This window comes from Staurois parvus, unplaced genomic scaffold (assembly GCF_062004578.1).
Source record: "Staurois parvus isolate SC_StPar_1 unplaced genomic scaffold, SC_StPar_1.0 ptg000113l, whole genome shotgun sequence".
NCBI lineage: Eukaryota > Metazoa > Chordata > Amphibia > Anura > Ranidae > Staurois > Staurois parvus.
This window is the reverse complement of record NW_028317909.1, coordinates 1318694-1333244: the sequence shown is the minus strand read 5'-3', so window position 1 is coordinate 1333244 and position 14551 is coordinate 1318694. Positions and strand designations below refer to the sequence as shown.

Below are 14551 nucleotides of genomic sequence, written 5' to 3'. Positions count from 1 at the left end.
CCTAGCCCAGTTTAGAAAGCATGCAGCCCCCAGTCAAGCAGCTGCTAAAGCACTTCCTGTGCCATAGACTAGGGTCTCCCCCTGCAGAGAAAGATTCCTCTGTACATTGTCTTCATCTCCTCTTCCAGCTCCACTTCCTCTTTGCTGTTGGCAGGATAGGACTGGGGCCACATTCCTTGCAGCTAGGACCACCACCCCCCTTCTGTGAACAGCCACAGGTGAAGCCTTTACCTACATTGAGCATGTTATAGACATGGATAGGTTTTTTTTTTACTTACAGTTAGAATTTAGTAAAATCATGGTGATCCATGAAGAATCATCTTTTTTCTCTATTAATAAACATTGTATATCTTTAGTTCTCTTACTGTAGTGCTGGCAGACTTAGGGACTAACGGTCAGTTATGACAAATAGCAATGAATATTGCTGATAATTACACACTATATAGCATATACTGTGTTTAATTGGCCAACTGATGCCTGCATTCCATAGGTGGTATGACTGATGAATCTCTTATGATAATTAGCAGTGTAGGGTTGTCTGTACAAGACCAAGCTTATAAGAGCACATAATTATCAGAAGAGCTTTTTACTGCTTGTAGAAATTTTGACATATGTTAATAAAAATAGTGACAAAAGTACTTTTCCACATATAAAGCAGATTGATCAGCACAAAGTTTGTGTGGTGATTGGGTACCCTATACCCTCAATCTTTCTCTCTCAAATCTTTCTGCCTATCAGTTATTATTGCAGAGCGTGAGTAAGCTAACTTCAGTTTATGAAGACTATTCCCAAGTACAGCATTAATTACACATCAAAAATGGAGACTTAACTTGCCTTTGTTCATATGCATATCTCAAGTAAAAATAAAGATATTTCACTTTAAATAGTAACTCTAAGGGAGCCCATAGATAATTACATTTTCTTTCCTACCACCACGGGTGGCAGGAAAGAAAATCACCCAATTCGCCTCCCAAAGCGCTATCCTGCATCCAGAAAGTATTTACAGTGCTTAACTTTTGCCACATTTTGTTATGTTACAGCCTTATTCCAAAATGGATTAAATTTATTTTTTTCCTCAACATTCTACAAACAATACCCCAAAATGACAGCGTGAAAGAAGTTAGTTTTGAAATCTTTGCAATTTATTAAAATACAAAACCTAAAAAAACCACATGTGTAAATGTATTCACAGCCCTTGCCATGACACTCAAAATTGAGCTCTGTTGCATCCTGTTCCCATTGATCATCCTTGAGATGTTTCCACAACTTATGGGAAATTCAGTTGATTTGACATGATTAGGAAAGGCACAGTACCCTTCTGTACACTTCCCCAGAGACAGGATTGTATCAAGGCACAGATCTGGGGAAGGGTACAGAAAAATTTCTGCACTATTGAAGGTCCCAATGAGCACAGTGGCATCCATCATCCATAAATGGAAGACGTTTGGAACCACCAGGAATCTTCCTAGAGCTGGTCACCCGGCCAAAATGAATGATCGAGGGAGAAGGGCCAGGGAGCTAACAAAGCACCCAATGGTCACTCTGAAAGACCTCCAGCGTTTCTCTGCGGAGAGAGGATAACCTTCCAGAAGAACAATCATCTCTGCAGCACTCCACCAATCAGGCCTGTATGGTAGAGTGGCCAGACGGAAGCAACTCCTCAGTAAAAGGCAAATGACAGCTCACCTGGAGTTTGCCAAAAGGCACCTGAGGCACTCTCAGACCATGAGAAACAAAACTCTCTGGTCTGATGAATCAAAGATTGAATTCTTTGGCCTGACTGCCAAGCGCCATGTCTGGAGGAAACCAGGCACCGCCTGGCCAATACCATCCCTACAGTGAAGCATGGTGACAGCAGCATCATGCTGTGGGGATGTTTTTCAATGGCAGGAACTGGGAGACTAGTCAGGATCGAAGGAAAGATGAATGCAGCAATGTACAGAGACATCCTTGATGAAAACCTGTTCCAGAGTGCTCTGGACCTTAGACTGGGGCGAGGGTTCATTTTTCAACAGGACAACGACCCTAAGCAGGAGTGGCTACGAGCCAACTCTGTGATAGTCCTGGAGTGGCCAAGCCAGAGCCCAGACTTGAACCCGATTGAACATCTCTGGAGCGATCTGAAAATGGCTGTGCACTGACACTCCCTATCCAACCTGATGTAGCTTGAGAGGTACTGCATAGAAGAATGGGAAAAATTGCCCAAAAATAGGTGCATCAGAGTCCAGACTTGAACCCGATTGAACATCTCTGGAGAGATCTGAAAATGGCTGTGCACCAACACTCCCCATCCAACCTGATGGAGCATGAGATGTACTGCAAAGAATAATTGAAGAAATTGCCCAAAAATAGGAGTGCCAAGCTTGTAGCATCATACTCAAAACGACTTGAGGCTGTAATTGGTGCTAAAGGTGCTTCAACAAAATATTGAGGAAAGGCTGTAAATACTTATGTACATGTGGAGTTTTTTTTTTTCTTCATTTATTTTTAATAAATTGCAAAGATTTCAAAACTAACTTCTTTCACGTTGTCATTATGGGGTATTTGTAGAATGTTGAGGAAAAAGATGAATTTAATCCATTTTGGAATAAGGCTGTAACATAACAAAATGTGGCAAAAGTTAAGCGCTGTGAATACTTTCTGGATGCACTGTATGTGAACAGAGGCCTTAGGGATGGTAACCCTTGGAAAATAAGTACAAAATTCTGATTGGTTGCTGTGATTTATCACAGTCAAGCTAACAGCATTTACAATAGATGTAGTTATTCACTTTCATCCATAATAAATTAAAACTGCTATGTAGAAACTTACTGTACACACCTATCTATGTTGCTGTCTATTGTACTGATTATATTGTAAGCATAGGAACCAAAATGACTTCCGTGATCCTTGATCGGAAATAATGGAATTTCACACACACCGGAGACAGCTTTCTTAGTTTTTGAATAGTAAACATAAAAACAATATAGATGTATTGAAGTGTACCTGTTTTCTAAACACAATGGGCTAAAATCTGATCTAAACTACAAACAATGCGACCTATTTAAATAATGTGAATCATTTTGAAGTAGCTGTTCTATGGTTGTATTCTGTTCCGATTCCCGAGATGTCTTTACTTTGTATATCCAATTGCAGGTTGACTTTTACAGGAATCTACAACCTTTGTGAATACTTTAAATCAAATAAATTAGTATAAAGCTGGACCTCCTTTGTCTGATTGCCATAAAAAGCAGTTGTGCAGCATTAATGTCATGCAGTAACATCCTGCATAGACACAAGTTGCTTTAAGGTAGGCAATTTTGTTTTCAAATGTCTCATCCGCATGCCTCACTACACAAAAAATTGCACCTGCTTTATTTCTGGAAGTGCACTGAGGTGCAATTCAGAATGTATGGCAACCCATATACACCGTTCCTGACCATCCGCATTGTGTTGTGATCAAGCCCTCAGTAATGGCATCGGTCATTAGGGTGTTGCTTGGCAGGGCCTATAAATATTTTGATACAAGCCAAGCCATTTTTCTACACCCACCCCTGTAGTCACAGAAATTCTTCACCCCGTACACTAGGAAGGATACTAATTCTGCTACAATGAAGGCAATTATAAGGAAGAACTGTTAAACTGGGTGCTTCTACCCTGGGGGGTTCCAGTTTTCTTTGTGTAGAGGTCCTATGTGCCTTCTCCAGTTTCATTTTGTAAATAAGATAAAGGCTGCTTTACAATAGAGCAAATGTTTCTTCAATCTACCTGTGCAATTGATTGGCTAATGACCTGTGATTAAGGGAAGACTGGCAGCTCATTCACCTCACTTAGGTAAAAGTTTGAAAGAACACACTTGAAATCCTTTGATGGTCTTTATTGGATTGTCCCACAGGCCTTCCCACCTGCGGAGGCCTGTAATGTATCCATCGCTCCTGTGTGATGTGCTAACAGCCCATTGTGATTCCTTGCCAGGGGAGTTGTGGGGTCGCTCCTGGGTCGCTCTGCATGTACAGGAAACCGTGTAAGGATAATCCAGATTTACTCTCTGGAGAAACTGTTTACACAGAAGGATTAGAAGCAGATTAAAGCCAACCTGACACTAGATTACCTCCAGAAGTGTAAACACAGCCAGGGGTCTTGACATAGAGGCCTTCCCTTCTCAGCAGGAGCTCCACTAATAACAGAGAAAAGGATTAGCCCATCTACTACTGTTAGAAGAGAAATGAGTAATTGAATGGTAGAAGGCAGAAATAGAGACAGGGAGACCGCCACTGCTGGAACATGGTAGGAATTGTAGTTCTGAAATGTAAGACTGAGACTGATGTTGGGAAAAAGCTTTTGAAGATGTGCAGCTTGAAGACCGTTAATAGCAGCGCTATCTTAAACTGTATTTAATACAAAAGGTTCAGCTGTGGGTGATTTTAAGTTACAAGACAAGTGAATCCTAACTTTTCTGCAAATAATCATGGATCTGGATTTTCCACAATTGATTGCTAAAATGTTCAATAATCCAACCCTTTGAAGCTTATTCTATCTGTGTAAAGTTGTAACCAGTGGTCTAAAACAGTACAATCCTACACTTGTGTGTAATGTAGACATGGCAATAAAGTGAACAATATAGAGGTAAATTTTAAGAATTGCAAAAATAAAGTATGATTAGAATGGTAAAAAATGTTTGATGGTCCTGGTTGTGTTGCCAAAAGAGCGCCAATATAGTTTAATCCTAATTCCTATAGCGTGTATCCCTACAGCTTGGACAAAAATTGTTGGTTTGTGGTTTTCCTTGTGGTCTGAGTTTGGAAAGGTGGATGGCTTTTAATGGCAAAACATTTATAGGCAAAAAAAACAGCACTGACACATTTTGTGGTGCTTTAACACATGACTGCTAACATATCAAAAGTGCCACAAATTCCAATTTTGTATGGGAAAGGTAAGTAACATGTAAACTATGCTAGCTTTAAAGTTCATTGATTTATTCAGTGGTTCTGAACAGGTTTGTATGTGAGCCACTGACTTGAGGGAACGAACATGTTCATTTACTGTAGCATTAGTAAGTTAAAAAGTTTGTAGAATAGCAGTAGTATGCAGTAATAAGAATGTCAACAGAATTTCATAGTTGTGTCTATCAATACATTTTGCAAAAATTGGTGAGTATAGTGGAATTAGTATAGATACGTTTGCTCCCAGTTCTTTAATTTATTGGCAACCATAATACACCGTTCAAAAGTAAGTATAAAGAAGGTGCTGTGCTAATAATAAGAATCCGTATGCTAAACGTACACAAAAGTTCTGTGAATATAAATGATGAACATACAACGGAGTGACTTATGTGTGAAATATGCAAAATAAATGCAATCACAGTGAAGCACTCTGATCGGCGCTATAGTGACATATACAGTTGTGTTCAAAATAATAGCAGTCAGACATCACTAACCTGATCAATCACTGTTTTTGGCAGAAATGATATTTCTACATGGCAAATAGTTTACTAGCAGGTGTAGTAGAGTAATAGAAATCCAACAGACCCAACAGTCATGACATGCATGCTGCTGATTCTGTGTAATTGAATCACTAATTGAAAGGGGTATGTTCAAAATAATAGCAGTGTGGAGTTCTATTAGTGAGGTCATTCATTCTTTGAAAAACAGGTGGCAATTATTGCCCTTATTTAAAGAAGGAAGGCAGCAAATGTTGTACATGCTGGTTACAGTGCATTTCTCTCTGAAATTCTGAGGAAAATGGGTCGTTCCAGACATTGTTCAGAAGAACAGCGTACCTTGATTAAAAAGTTGATTGGAGAGTGAAAAACATATAAAGAAGTGCTGAAAATGATAGGCTGCTCAGCTAAAATGATCGCAAATGCTTTAAAATGGCAACCAAAACCTGAAAGATGTGGAAGAAAGCTAAAAACTACCATTCGAATGGATAGAAGAATAGCCAAAATGGCAAGGACTCAGCCAACAATCAGCTCCAGGAAGATCAAAGAAGGTCTAAAGTCACCTGTGAGTACTGTTACAATTAGAAGACGCCTATGTGAAGCCAAGCTATCTGCAAGAAGCCCCCCAAAGTCCCACTGTTGAAAAAAAGACGTGCTGAAGAGGTTACAATTTGCCAAAGAGCACATTGACTGGCCTAAAGAGAAATGGCGCAACATTTTGTGGACTAATGAAAGTAAGATTGTTCTTTTTGGGTCTAGTGGCCGGAGACAGTTTGTCAGACGACCCCCAAACACTGAATTCAAGCCACAGTACACAGTGAAGACAGTGAAGCATGGTTGCGCAAACATCATGATATGGGGATGTTTCTCATACTACGGTGTTGGGCCTATTTACCGCATACCAGGGATCATGGATCAGTTTGAATACATCAGAGTACTTGTAGAGGTCATGCTGCGTTATGCTGAAGAGGAAATGCCCTTGAAATGGGTGTTCCAACAAGACAACGACCCCAAACACACCAGTGCAACATCTTGGTTCCAGATTGACGTTATGGAGTGGCCAGCCCAATGCCCGGATCTTAATCCAATAGAAAACTTGTGGGGTGACATCAAAAATGCAGTTTCTGAGGCAAAACCAAGAAATAGAGAAGAACTGTGGAATGTAATCCAATCATCCTGGGCTGGAATACCTGTTCACAGGTGCCAGAAGTTGGTTGACTCCATGCAACACAGATGTACAGCAGTTCTCAGAAACAGTGCTTATACAACTAAATATTAATTAAGTGATTCAAAGGAAAGCAAAATCTTCAAACATTTTTCAGTTTATATAGTGAATGTTTGAGTTTGTAAAGAAGAATACAAACGCTGCTATTTTTTTTAACAGTCTAATATTCACTTTTCTTAAATTTTTTTAGAGGAACAACACAAATTTGATATATTTTTTTTCATGCTTTGATTTGGAATAGAATGTGTAATGTTCCCAATGCATTTGTGTGTATGGAAATAAAAGCTATTAGAAGTATTTTGAGCTTTATTCACTTTTTTCAACACTGCTATTATTTTGAACACAACTGTACATATATGCAATCATTGCACTATAGTGCTCTAATAATATAATCAAAATATGGTGAATAAAGTGACGCACTGGAGGAACAGTGCAATGGTGAAAATAAATAGTGATTGTAGTGGAATGGATATAGAAATAATCAATGGAGGCAAATATTGAGTCCAAATGCAGCTCGTGACTTTCACTGATCAGTGAATCCGTGAAAATTACTTTATATACACTCACCAGAAGCGCATTACAGCAAATATAGCACACTCCTTTGCAGGCAGATCAGACTATGTTCCCATTAAGCACAGACATGTAGAAGCTATGATGTATCAGAGTGGGGGGATATCTCCAGCACAGCAATCGATCCTCAAGATGAGCGATGGCACAGATCCTGAAGAAATCAGCTTACAGAAAGAGCCCAGAGAAAAATGGCTAATAGTGTAGTATTTTTATTGCAAAATAAAGATATCCACGTGGAGTAGAACAAATAATAGTATAAAACCACTCACAGAGATGGCCACCAGACCATCATGCGGACACGGCGGCGTGACGTCAGTATGCAGGCTCCTCCCTGACACGTGTTGTGCACACGCACGTTTTCAAAGGGATCCCTCCGTTATATGTTAATTATTTATATTCACATAATTTGTGGGTACGTTTAGCATACTGATTCTTATGATTAGCGCTGCACCTTTTTTATATTTACTTTATTACAGAGGATACAAAGGGTGGTCCTTTAGTGCTAGCAGCTTATCCTCCTTTCTCCTATTGCACTCACTGACATCTTTTTGCTTTCCTATAATACACTGTTCAGCCATAATTTTATGACCACACACTCAATATTGAGTAGGTCCCCCTTTTTCCACCAAAACATCCCTGACCTGTCGAAGCATGGACGCTGCTAGACCTCTGAAGGAATGCTCCAGATCTCAGTTGGATTGAGATCTGGAGAATATGGAGGCCAAGTCAGTACCTCAAACTCGTTGTGTTTCTCAAACTATTCTTTAACCATTTTTGCAGTGTGGCAGGTTATTCTGCTAAAAGAGTCCACTGCCATCAGAGAATAGCGTTTCCATGAAGGGGCGTACTGGGTCAGAAATAATGTTTAGGTAGGTGGTATGTGTCAAGTAACAATCACATAAATGGTAGGATCCAAGGTTTTCCAGCAGAACATTGCCCAAGCATCACACTGCTTCTGCTGGCTTTGCCTTTTTCCCATAATGCATCCTGGTTCCATCTCTTCCCTATGTCAGTGATGTACACACACCCGGCCACCCATATGATATAAAAGATGTGATTAATCTGACCAGACCAGTGATACATTTTGAATGCTTACATGCCCATTGTAGGCGCTTTTGGCTGTAGACACTGGTCAGCATCGGCAGCTTGACTGGTCTGCACTTATGCAACCCATACACAACAAACTTCAATGCCCATTCTTTTCTGCAATATATCAACTTCAAGGGCAACATAGTTACTTGCCTAATATATCCCACCTACTTTCAGATGCCACTGGAACAAGATAATCAATGTTATTCATTTGACCTGTCAGTGGTCATAAAGTTATGGCTGATCGGTTATTAATTTGTATGGTGACTTCTGCTGAGCTCACTAGTTTTTCAGTGAATATGAAAAGAGGGTGGAACAGTGAGTAAGAGGATATCACCAGTTTATCAGGGCAGGAACAATAACAATCCCTGCAGTTTCCTTAATTTGCTTTGTTGATTGTCCCCCTCCCCTAGCAGATTTGGGGCCATTCACCAACATGAGGCTGTCACTCCAAAAATTTACCCAGATGGGGCAACAAATATTGATGGTATTTCACATTTAATTTTGCAGTTCTAAAGTTTAAGTATAGCCAAACCTTTTTTTTTTCTTTGGTTTAGATAGTGCACGCAGGTGTAATAACACTTCTAAGGTTATATTTTTTTTTTCTGTTGTCTGTCACTGGGGAGATTTACCTTCACTTCTCGTCCTGATGACGCAACTGAAAATTATAGGAAATCTTACAAAAGTGGGGGAATTCACATCTTTGTTGTCACCTGAATATTTTTCCATTGGAAGATTTCATCTCTCCTCCTGCTCTTTTGACAAATCCTAGCCCTGTAGTAGTGATTTTCAGATGAACATTTGTTCAGAAATTCCCAGTACATTTGATTACTTGAGAATGTTTGAAAGTGCTTCAAAATTTAGTTTGATTTGAAAATTAAATTTTGGAATTAATGTATTTCCTGAACTAAAACTGCACTCACTGTTCGAAATGAATTCAAGAATTTATTTTTTACCGCACTTTATGATAAGAAAATCAAACATTCTTGCTAGAAAATTTTTTTTGTAATGAAATTCTTCTAGTGCATGGCCAGCCTAAACATTTGGATTAAAATGGTCACCAGGGAACAAACTACATTTAAAGAAGAGAGGATCTAACCCTTCCCTACTGTATCCAAAAGAAAAAAAAAATCTTTATGTACTATGACCTCAGTACTTGTATGTGCATCTGCTTATATTTGTTTTTCTTCCTGTTGTCTTCTTTTATCAGGGAAGAGAAGGAACGCTGGATTCGTGCAAAATATGAACAGAAGCTGTTTTTGGCTCCCCTGCCCTGCCGGGACCTGCCCTTAGGACAACAGTTACTGCGAGCCACAGCGGAGGAGGACCTGCGAACAGTGATCCTGCTCCTCGCTCATGGCTCCCGCGAGGAGGTGAATGAAACCTGTGGAGAAGGGGACAGACGTACATCCTTGCATCTAGCATGTCGTAAAGGCAACGTGGTACTTGTGCAGCTGCTTATATGGGTGAGTACAGAAGTAAGCAAGTTACCTGTTATGTAGAAGGCCACTTTATCTTGGAAACCTGTCTGAACATTCAGGCTGCAAAGGTGAAGCAGCATTGTCCTATATTTTATAAAAATGGTAATGATGAGAAAATAGGGTGTTACCAAAGGCAGGCAGTCAGATCTCCCTTCTGATTTGCTAATCTGGAGGAGTTATGAGAGATTAGCACAAACAAGCTTGCAGCACATGATCGTTAAAGTGGTTCTAAAGGCTGAAAGTTTTTCACCTTCATACATTCTATGCATAAAGATAAAAAAACCTTTGGTATGCAGTTCCCCCCCCCCCCCCCACATCCTCCATATTACTTCCCTGATCCCAATCCAGTGATGTGCTTGAGAGCAGCGGCTCTCTGCCTCCTCATTGACTCACAGAGAGCAGCTAGAGCGATTGTCTCACAGCCAGTGAGGAGGGAGCAGGGGCTGGGCCGAGCCATGTTCTGTGTGTCTTATAGACACACAGATAGAGCGGGTAAAATCAGTATTATTAAAGATGCTATTGACATGAAATTTTCACCACATGTCAGTAACAACCCATGCAACCCATACATACAAAGAAACCAAAACAAATGCGTTCAGAAATTAAGTTATGTGTGATAAAATGGAATGACACAGGGAAAAAGTATTGAACACGCGAACTGAAATTTATTTAATACTTTGTTCTTTTATTGGTAATGACCGCTTAAAGACGCCTCCTGTATGGAGAGACTAGTAAAATGCATTGCTCAGGTGTGATTTTGGCCCATTCTACACAATCTTCAAATCTTGAAGGTTCTGTGGGCCTGTTCTATGAACTCTGCTCTTTAGTTCTTTCCATAGATTTTCTATTGGATTCAAGTCAGGTGATTGGCCGGGCCATTCTAGAAGCTTTATTTTCTTTCTTTGAAACCATTTGAGAGTTTCCTTGGCTTTGTGTTTGGGATCATTGTCTTGCTGAATTGTCTCATCTTCATCATCCTGGTAGATGGCAGCAGATGTTTATCAAGAATGTCTTGGTACATTTTTCCTTTCATCCTTCCTTTGATGATATGAAGTTTGCCAGTATAGTTTGCTGAAAAACAGCCCCACATCATGGTGTTCCCACCTCCAAACTTCACTGTTGGTTTTGTGTTTTTGGGGTGATGGGCAGTGCCATTTGACCTCCAAACATGGTGCATATCCAAAGAGTTTACTTTTAGTCTCTTCTGACCAGACTATGTGCTCCCAGTATATTACAGGTTTGTGTAAATGTTGTGCAGCAAACTTTAAACAAGCTTCAACATGCGTGGTGAGCGTGCATACAGGCCATGGCGGTTACTTATTGTTTTCTTTGAAACAATTGTATCTGCTAATTCCACATCTTTCTGAAGCTCTCCACAAGTGATTTTTGGCTCTGGGAGAATTCTGATAATTCTTTTCACTCCTCTGTTAGAAATCTTGTGAGGAGCATCCAGTTGTGGCCAGGTCATGGTGAAGTTATGTTTTTTCCATTTCCAGATTATGGCTCCAGCAGTGCTCACTGGGTCATTCAGACATTTAGAATGCCTTCTGCAACCAATGCCATCAGTATGTTTTGCACAAATAAGGTCTTGAGAGAGCTCTTTGCTTTTACCCATCGTGAGATGACACCTTGGTAATGAGACCGCTTTTTATAGGCCATCAGTTGAGACTGAACCAGTTGATATTACTTTGCACTGACAAGGGGTAGGATTGCTTTCTATTTACTGATAGATTTCAGCTGGTGTTTTGGCTTTCCATGCCTTTTCGCACCTCCCTTTCTTCATGTGTTTAATACTTTTTCCCTGTCATTCCATTTTATTACACATAACTTAATTTCTGAACTTATTTGTTTTGGTTTCTTTGTATGTATGGATTGCATGGGTTGTTACCGATGTGGTGAATATTTCATGTCAACGGCACCTTTAGAAATATATTTACTGATAAAAATGGTGACTTAATATTTCCCCCGCAGGAGCAAATTGCATCATGCTTTGCTGGATTTGTTGCCCTCCTCGGGATCAACTGTGAGTGTAGGATAACTTTTTTTTTTTTTTTTTTTATGGTTGAACTGGATGGACTTTTGTCTTTCTTTCAGCCAGAATAACTATGTGTTCAATACTTATTTTACCCGCAGTAAATGCCCATATTCTCATCACACACATTCGTGGAATAAGCTCTTAATGGTACTGGGTGCTGGCAAATATTTACACAGTGTTCTGGATACACAGAGCATCGCTTGGAGTGAGTGCCCGCATAACAAGCGGCTTGCTATGGGTGCACTGGAGAAGGGGGAGGAGCCAAGAGTGCCAGCAGGGGACCTGAAAAGTGGAGTATCTGGGCTGCTCTGTGCAAAACCCTTGCACAGCGTAGTGCAAAACCATTGGACAGCGCAGATAAGTATGACATGTTTGTTATTTGAAAAAAAAATAAAAAATTGTATTACTTTAAAGAAAAATTAGAAAGCCTGATCTTTATACTAGTTACAGGTCAGTGACTGAAAGTATTGAAGCCAACACATTAGTGTGACAATTATACACTCAGCCTTACCCTGCACAGAAATGCTCGCACAGCAAAAATTTAAGAGCCAGCAGACTGACAGTGAACATTACTCTGGCAGGTCAACCGAGCAGTTAACACCATTACACTCACAGTAGATGTCACCATGTGTTTAATGAAAACACACCATTTACAGCATTGGCTATTGTAATTCTGACCTTTTATGTCAGTATCACTTGCTGCCACACCCACACAGGAATGTAACAGGATTTACACTATGGTAGAGCTTCACAGAGGCATAGTGCTTACATTTCTAGTTAAAACATTCAGAGATTCAGTTTAATGATTTTTAAATATTGTTTTAGGCTAGGTTCACACTATGGCCGGTTTGCGGGCCCTGTTTGCATGGGCACGGCTTCCCATTAATTTGAATGGGCTGCTGTGCCTGTGTTCCTGCAGAATTCTGAAACCGCAACTGCTGGAAAATTTCCCAAAGATTCCCCTGTGTTTCTTGCACACGTGCTGAAGTTTTAGATGTGTGGGGTGCCACTAAAAATGAATAGCAGTCCCCGTGCATCTCTAAAGAGCAACACGTATTGGCTGCGGGTGGTTGTAGGTGCGGGAACAAGCGCAATTCCAGCACCTGCAATCACATGCAATAGTGTGAACTTACCCTTAATGAAAAGAAAAATGGTGCAGGGTATATATACAGAAAATATATTACCAGACAGACATAAGCAAAAGTAAAATTAAAGGGTTTTAAAAGTGAGAAATATTTAAGTGGAGTTTTTCTGATCTTAGGTTCCGTGCATAGTTTAAATCATTTTCAGAGTCTAATCTAATAAGCAAGAGTCACTGGCCCTCATAATGTGACTGTTCATTATCCTTAGCAGTTCCAATGGTAAAAACATGACCTACAGCTGCCAAATGCAGCTATCTTTTCTTGTCTCTTGATATGGTGTCAGAGGCCATTTCACCGAATAAATAATGTCCAAGGGGTGTGGTATAAGTATTCTGGAGTATTTTAAAAAGCTGCAGCAGATGACTTGCATATATATATATATATATATATATATATATATATATATATATATACTTTTATGCTGTGACCCCAGTATACTGTGCCTTTTGGGCTGTATCTGCACCTTATCAGGGGTTTTGTTCTGCTTTATTTCTCTGTATACCTTGTATTGTTGAGAGTTCTTCAAAACAATAAAAATATTTGAAAGTGGAAATGCTCCGGCAAACACCCCCATACTGCTAAATATCCAGAGCACAGCTCTCAGTTACAAGATTTTACAGTTCAGAGAACAGCATATTATTTACCAAAATGAAATCACAATTTGTTAGATACCAAATATGATATAGCTCTTATGCACATTTTTTTATGAAGATAATGTCATTACTACCCTGGCATCACAGATATGTGTTTTCTGAGCTGTTTTGCAGATGGTTTAATATTAGACCACTTCCAATTTTTGACACATGACCCTGTCATTTGCAGACCCTAGCCAGTGAAGGTTTAGAATACCTCTGCTTTTGTTAAATGTGTCTTAAGCTGGGCTGTGTTTCATCAAATATGTCGCCTTTCCTAAATGTCTAGCACAGACATTGAAATTTTAAGTGGTGGCACTGCATTCTATACTGTATTCCCCTAATATCGCCACATAGTTTGGAGTTAGTCAGACCCCGCTATCATTCTAAACGTCTCTCAGGTTTCTATTGTTGCCTGTGTGCCCACTGGGACACATCAGTCACAAAACAGGAAGTGAGGGTAAATCTTTTAACCACTTCAAGTCTGGACACTTTCACCCCCTTCCTGTCCAGGCCAATTTTCAGCTTTCAGTGCTATCACACTTTGAATGACAATTGCGCGGTCATGCAACACTGTACCCATAGGAATTTTTTAGCATTTTTTTAAGACAGATAAAACTTTATTTTGGTGGTATTTATTAACCACTGGGATTTTACATTTTTTTTGCTATATAAATGAAAAAGTTCAAACATTTTGAAAAAAAAGTGTTTTTCATATAAAATTTTGCAAATAATTTTTCTTCAAAAATCTTGGCCAAAATGTATTCAGTTATCTTTTTAGCAAAAAACCCAAATTAGTTTATAACCCAAAATGACATTTTTATTTTATTTTTTACACTATTGTTTATGTTTTTTGGGGTTTTTTTAACATACTGTCACCATAGTGACACTGTACTACTTGTGGGAGGTGATGAAGATTTTTTTTTTTCTTTTTTTACACTAATTGCCTTTACACCCA

The 14551-nt window shown here is 39.5% G+C and overlaps 1 protein-coding gene across 4 annotated transcripts in view; it reads left to right on the top strand.

Annotated features, from left to right (window-relative positions):
• The window catches only part of AGAP1 (ArfGAP with GTPase domain, ankyrin repeat and PH domain 1), a 334749-nt gene that overhangs the window by 312334 nt on the left and 7864 nt on the right, over nt 1-14551 (top strand). For all 4 annotated transcript variants that reach the window (XM_089671672.1, XM_089671674.1, XM_089671671.1 and 1 more), the window contains one exon: nt 9514-9769. In XM_089671672.1, the coding sequence (XP_089527798.1) occupies nt 9514-9769 (256 nt within the window). The remainder of the gene's footprint in view (nt 1-9513; nt 9770-14551) is intronic.